The 6,385-nt window shown below is 39.0% G+C and overlaps 1 protein-coding gene across 1 annotated transcript in view; it reads left to right on the top strand.

Annotated features, from left to right (window-relative positions):
- Positions 1 to 1,874: 1,874 nt before the first annotated feature.
- The window catches only part of EPAS1 (endothelial PAS domain protein 1), a 38,143-nt gene continuing 33,632 nt past the window's right edge, over positions 1,875 to 6,385 (top strand). The window contains exon 1 of the mRNA XM_009320920.1: positions 1,875 to 2,059. Coding sequence (XP_009319195.1) covers positions 2,011 to 2,059 — 49 coding nt within the window. The 5' untranslated portion in view covers positions 1,875 to 2,010. The remainder of the gene's footprint in view (positions 2,060 to 6,385) is intronic.

The following is a 6,385-nucleotide window of genomic DNA, read 5'->3' as shown; positions in this document are numbered from 1 at the left end:
TCCCATGCATACCTCCTGTAACAGATGCTGTGTTAGAAAATACTCACCTCAGGCAAAATAATTGTGAGAGAGGTTTGCTGAGGGCTGAGCATGGATCTTGAGAAGATACCATAAGCAACTATGAGGCCCCTTGCCCTGTTAGCACACCCACTGGTGAACACCTATCTGATACCTAAGTGTATGCCGAGCTTCATGTGTTTTGCAGCACGAAGGCCCTCCTGATGTGTTGTGAGCACATTCCTGATTTGGATGATGATGTTGAATGCCCAGCCTTGCCTGGGCCCCAGCAAACACCTTACTGTAACTTTAATCTTAGCAGTTAACACGCACCCTGGCTATTTTTCCTTCTTTCTAGTTTACAAAGCCACCTGCAGTTTCCATGCTAGAAGCTTTTGCAGGCAGTCTAGCTCTTCTAGAAATGGTTGTCTTCTTTAGAATACATTACTATGTATTAATAGTCTTTTTCTATTTTCTGCAGTTTTGTATGAGACCAGCCACGATTGAAAGAGTTTCTAGAATTATGTGATTAATATTTGTTTTCCTCATCATCTTCATACAAGAGAATATATTTATTGAAATATCCTGTTTTGATACGATTTTTTTTGTTGTTGTTTATAGGCTCATTAGTTTATACTGACGTTGGAAAAAGCAGGTTATAAGGTGCTCCATTTTCAGGCAGCCTTGCAAAAGGAGAGCTGCCACTGGTGATTCTAGAAATGAATGTGCAGCCACAACAGCAAAAACAGTGGGGCTGATGTTCTCCACACCCTGTTCTGTACTCATCCAAGCTGCACTGTTTGCACTGGTACAGTATTACAGGAGTCTGCCTGAAAAGAAATATATTCTGTGTTGGCGTGACTAAGGTGCAACACCTCAACTCGTGGTTGTGAGTGAAGGAAACTTGTAGTATCAGCAGAGCTACATGGGGTTGAAATAGCTGATGGTTCTGAATGGATTGAGGTTCTTCATGTTCTGGAATAAGAATTGTACTTTATAAAAGAATCCTAGAGTCAAAGTTCCCTCTTAAACTGCCCTATCCCAGATCCATTATAAATATAGCCCTTGTGTTTCTTGCATGTTAAATTTAGCTTTATGTCCTTCGGTGGCTTAATTTTGCATACTTGCTTCATAAAATGTCTTCCCCTTTGTTACTTCCCACTCTTCTGTTCTCTGCGGAGTTCAAAGGAGGCTGCCTCTATCGGTCACATTATTTTACTCAAGAAGGAATCTGTTTTCATAGACAATGGAGAAGTGGTGATTTAATTAGAATAGCTTCTACGAAGGAGGGGTTTCTTGCATGCAACAGTATTTTCTTTTCCATGTTGTATCCTTCATGGTCAAGCAAAGGTGGTTTTGAGCTGAGACAGTTGTATATACAAACACAGTTTGATACCCCGCATTTTATTTTAATGTGGGGAACAGCCATTGCAAGTCATTATATCTACAATGTAGCCACGTGTACTGTAATTGTTCCAGCTTTAAAATGGATTGTTATTTTTCAAGTAAATTAAATTAGATTGAACAAACGGAATTTTTATTTTTAACATTTCCTGATTCCCAAGAATAATAGTTTGCTATTTCATTTTGAATCTCTCACCTAAGGCAGATCTTGATCCTGTTACACTCAACGGGGATTCACGGGGTCCAAAGGCTGACTTCTGTAGAATCAGAGCCCTTTCCAGTTGTGGCAGTCCTTTCCTAATTCCCATTTTAGAAGGGGCAAATAGATATTAATGTCTGGTCAATTGTTTTAAACCAGTTGACAGAATGGATTAATTTCTGAGAAGATTTACTTTTGTAAATGCCTCTCTCAAGTTGTGAATTGCATTTCAAGAAATGCTTTTTCCTTTCTCTCCTTTACCTACCAGAAGCAGTTCAGAACGGAGGAAGGAGAAATCAAGAGATGCAGCGAGATGCAGGAGAAGCAAAGAAACCGAAGTTTTCTATGAACTGGCACATGAGCTGCCTCTGCCCCACAACATCAGTTCCCACCTGGACAAGGCATCCATAATGCGCCTGGCAATCAGTTTCCTACGCACTCACAAACTTCTGTCTTCAGGTAAGATCTAGCTAAAAGAAGTTGTCAGTGCTAGCTGATCGCAGCTTGGTAAGATTGTGCATGTTCTTTTCTGAATACTGGGTCCTAAAGTGAGACCAGGACGCAACTGCTTGCGTTGTGAGAATACAACTAGATTTAAAGATAGGTGGGTGGATTTTTTTCATCAGAATTACGTATATTTCAATTGGGTTAGAAAATCTGAGTGATATTAGTCACGTAAGGTCTTCATTACCAAAATAACAACTGGTGCAGTTTTGTCTCTCTAAAAAAACAACTCTCAAAACTCTTGAATGTGGTTTATTAAGCTCAGTTACAAGATTTTTAACTTCTAAGAGTTTAATCAGAATACAAACATACATCTTAAGCTTCCGTGCTGAAGCAAGTGCATTTTGATTTGGCATGGCAAGCATGTTTGTGCCAGTGTATTCAAAAGGCAGATGGGAAGTTCTGAAGGTCCAATACTTCATTTGAAAGGACTGATTGTGCTATATGCTGGTAGTAGTAGGTCGATTGTTTATGACAAGGTAGACTAAGATTGCTAAAGCAGAAACTTTTAAATACTTGACATGAACGGATTCTATGTAGTCAGAATCTTGCTCATGTTGGACTAGTAGGAAATGTGAACTAGCATCATTTTCATAGCCTGTGAAAACTGATAAAATTAAGTGTTCTTATTTTGCACCTATATTTGAATAATCACTCTGATGGAAGTCTGTGGTTTGAGTAGCCTGTGAGATCAATGAAAACAACTGATGTTTCTGGGGGAACTTTCACACGGTGACCTATAAGTGTCCAGAATACGTTAACAAAACAATGCCTGCATTGTTTGTGAAAGGTAAACCCAAAATGTCATCTTTTCCTTCATTAATGGCAACACTCCAAATAAGGTCACGATTGCACTTCCTCTCTTTAGAAAAGTTGAGTCATACCATAACAATTACTTTAATAAATGTTATTAGGAAGTATCTGATTTTGTGGAAGAGTATGCTGTTGGTTTGTTGTTGGTTAGTCTGAAAAATATGACAAATTCAATTCTGCTTTTGTGTGCTTTGTAATTTTTGTAGCTTTTTTGGGTTCTGCTAAGACTATTGTGTAAAATGTGGGTATTTTCATCTTAGCTTATAGAATGTGGTTTTAACATTTACTTCTGCGAAAAGACAAGTTTATTTGCTGAACAGTGCTTGCAAATCATCTTTGATTTCGTCATGTAATTAATACTTGAAGAAGTTGTATAAATAGGTAAATGTTCTTAAACATGCCATACATCAAGCCAATTTGTTAGTAGCTTTCTCATAAAAACACAGCTTCAGCTTTTCAAATATTTATATGGCATGAACTAGAGACTGGCATAGCATAGGAAAAGCAAACTTCTGAAGGGCTGTAACAGATAATATAAATAATGTGTGTGTCTGTGAAACTTGACATGAAATAGTTCAATGCCGTCATCATCAGAAAAATACATTTGCTTACCTGGAAACTGCTAAGTTTAAAGTGAAATTTTCATATACATGTACATTTCTTGGTGAGGAAAATATCTACAGATAAAACATTTATTTAGTGCTTCTGTAGTGTTAAGGCTTAGTCTCGTATAATTTGATAGTGATGACAACTCAATATATGTATATAATATTCACACATACACATACATACATGGTTTGTCTGTGACAGTGTTTGAAAAACAATGTGATTCATGTAACTGATTTACGTGTTCTTGAAGTACCACCAGGACCCAGCAGTTAGAAAGGAATCTGGAAATGAAACGTTACAGTAGTGACAGGCTGTGATTTAATATTTCAGGCTTTCTCTATGTTAATTATTTGCTTAGCCTTAAATCTGATGCACTTCCCCAGTCTAAATACTGACTTGGAGGAAGTCCTCTCATTAAAATTTGTGTTGTTAGTCAAATGCAGTTTTGTGCATCGCTGCATCTTTAGACACTGGAGATGTAGATAAAGGTTTTTAAATCTTTAGTGCTTCTGTTTGGAGGAATTGAACTTAAGGTACTTTAAAGGGACTGATTTTCTGAAAGAGCTGGGTATTATTTTCTGACAATGAGAATACACTGAAATGAAAGAACTCAACCCAGAAAGCCGCCGTTTGCTTGTAAAGGCCTCATCTGCTACTTCTTTTCTTCTGAGTATAGCTAACATTTAAATTAGCCGAGCTAAACAAGAAGGCTGAAAATCTAAGCCCTGAATATTTGAAAGATAAAATTTATCAGGCATTGGAATAAAGTGGCATCAGAGACAGAACTTTCATTATCATTATCAGAATAATGACTTCAGAGTATTATTTCTTCCTCATGCAGTTGCCCGACAGTTTACACTTGCTGAGCCTCCTGAGATTCACAGGTGTAGAATACTGCTCTGGCCAAAGTAGATCTCTTACCAGGTTGAGAACTGGTTCTTGCTCTCAGGAGACAAGGCTGTAAAATTGAATATAAGCATTTCTGGCAGGTGAGCTTTGTTGAAAAAATACTGCCTTTCAGGACTGATTAATACCATGGCCGTACAATAGCTGCTTAATGCAGCTGATGTTTGACGGGTGCTGTTTTCCTGATCTGTTCCTGCAAAAGCAGAATTTGAGTTTTTAGTGGTGGGCTTCTGAACCTTTATAAGGACACTGGCTCTCACTAGAAGGCCCTCCGATTTAATTCAAAGCGATAGGTTTTCGATACAGCTTTTGGCTCTCGGATGAAGTTTTCTGCTCATCACGTTTTGACGAGGGTATGGAGCAAACGGACACTGGGCTTGTGTGATGCCTGTCCATGCTCTGTTCTCGCTTTTGCTCTAAACCCTTTCTGAGCCCCAAGCAAAGCTGCCCCCGTTTCACATGCATGTTTAGCAGACTGGAATTCGGCCATTAATTCCTCATTGCATTTGAGGAGCCTGATGCGACTGACGGGGAGCACAGGGGTTACTGTGTCGTTTCTGACAGGTGAACTGGGAAATGGGGAGGTGGAGAACTGCAGTGTGCATGAGAAGCAAACGCCTGTCCCAGCCCACAGACTCCCGCCTTTGCTTTATGTTGTCTTCGTGGAAATAGTTTTGATTATTTGGGCTAGACACTTAGTGTAAACTGGAGTTAAGTGGGCGTATTTGTTCTGTCATTAATTAGGACATTAAAATAACATTTACTGTATTTTTATATATATACGATGTCACTAAAATAAGCTTGTAGTGCAACTTGAAAAATGCTTCAAAAGGTAGTAAAGAAAAAAGTACCGCTTGATTAGCATTTTTGTTATTTATTATTGATTCTATCAAAAACTACTGGAACACCAGATTTTATTTTATATTACTGCTTGTGGGCACGATTCTCAAACGCCAACACATCTCTTCGTTTCATGGCAGTTTTGCTGGGAGCGGAAAGAGCAAGGGCCTTCCCAGGACTGCATCCTCATCTTTCTGCAAGCTGATGCTCCAGATGGGATTTCAGAGACGGCTGTAGGCAACTTGCCAGCCTCAGTCCGCTGGCATTGAGTGTCTCATGCCCCTTCCTATTATTCCCTGACTTGGAATAGGGCTTTTCACTTGTGTAACTCGGGCTGTTTTTACTAGCTGTGTCTGCATAATGATTATTTATCTGTCGGAAAGCCAAGACCTAGGGAAATCTATGCCCACATTCTTCCAGCAGGTGAATGGCAGAGCCCGCAAATCTGAGCCCTCATTGAGAGCTCTCCCGCTACGTGCCTCTAAAAATCCTGGCTTCTGGATTGCAGGGTGCACGTCTCCTGCAGGCATTGCAGGGCCCGAGCTTGGCCCTTGTATCCTATCATAATAGGAAATAGCTGGTTGTATATCTCAGAGTTCAAAAGGGTAAAAAATACCAGGTTTTGCTTTATAAAAGTTGCTGCTTTACTTAGTAACACGTTTCCCTTTGATTTTCACAGTAGGCAGTTCTGTGTGGGAATGTTGGAGAGGAAGCCTTTAACATTTAGAAATGCAGGCTGTTCGTCTGACGGCCTGATTGAGATTAGCATCACAGGAAGCAAACTGAAACAATAGCTTTATAATACTGTTTCCATGTTGTGCACAGAACAGTGCATGGTATAATTGGAATGCTAAGTAGAAATATCATTTAATTATGAGCATCTTAAATATTTTTCAAGATGTCTCCTAATTCTGTTGGCATAATACATTTTTGCCATCATCACATTCAAATGTTTGGGATAAATTTAGAATCAATGTTTGTTCATTTCAAGTAAAGCTTTTGATCCCATAAAGTTGCAGCTGAAAATAGACTGTTTGATGCTTATCGGTAGTGAGTGGATTGGTTGGATTTTGGATCTTAAGTCCTTTAGTATAGTAAAAATAACAGAAAGCA

Source organism: Pygoscelis adeliae, unplaced genomic scaffold, assembly GCF_000699105.1.
Source record: "Pygoscelis adeliae isolate BGI_AS28 unplaced genomic scaffold, ASM69910v1 Scaffold233, whole genome shotgun sequence".
In the NCBI taxonomy this organism is placed as follows: Eukaryota; Metazoa; Chordata; class Aves; order Sphenisciformes; family Spheniscidae; genus Pygoscelis; species Pygoscelis adeliae.
Note: the sequence above shows the minus strand (reverse complement) of the source record. Positions and strands in the feature narration are given on the sequence as shown.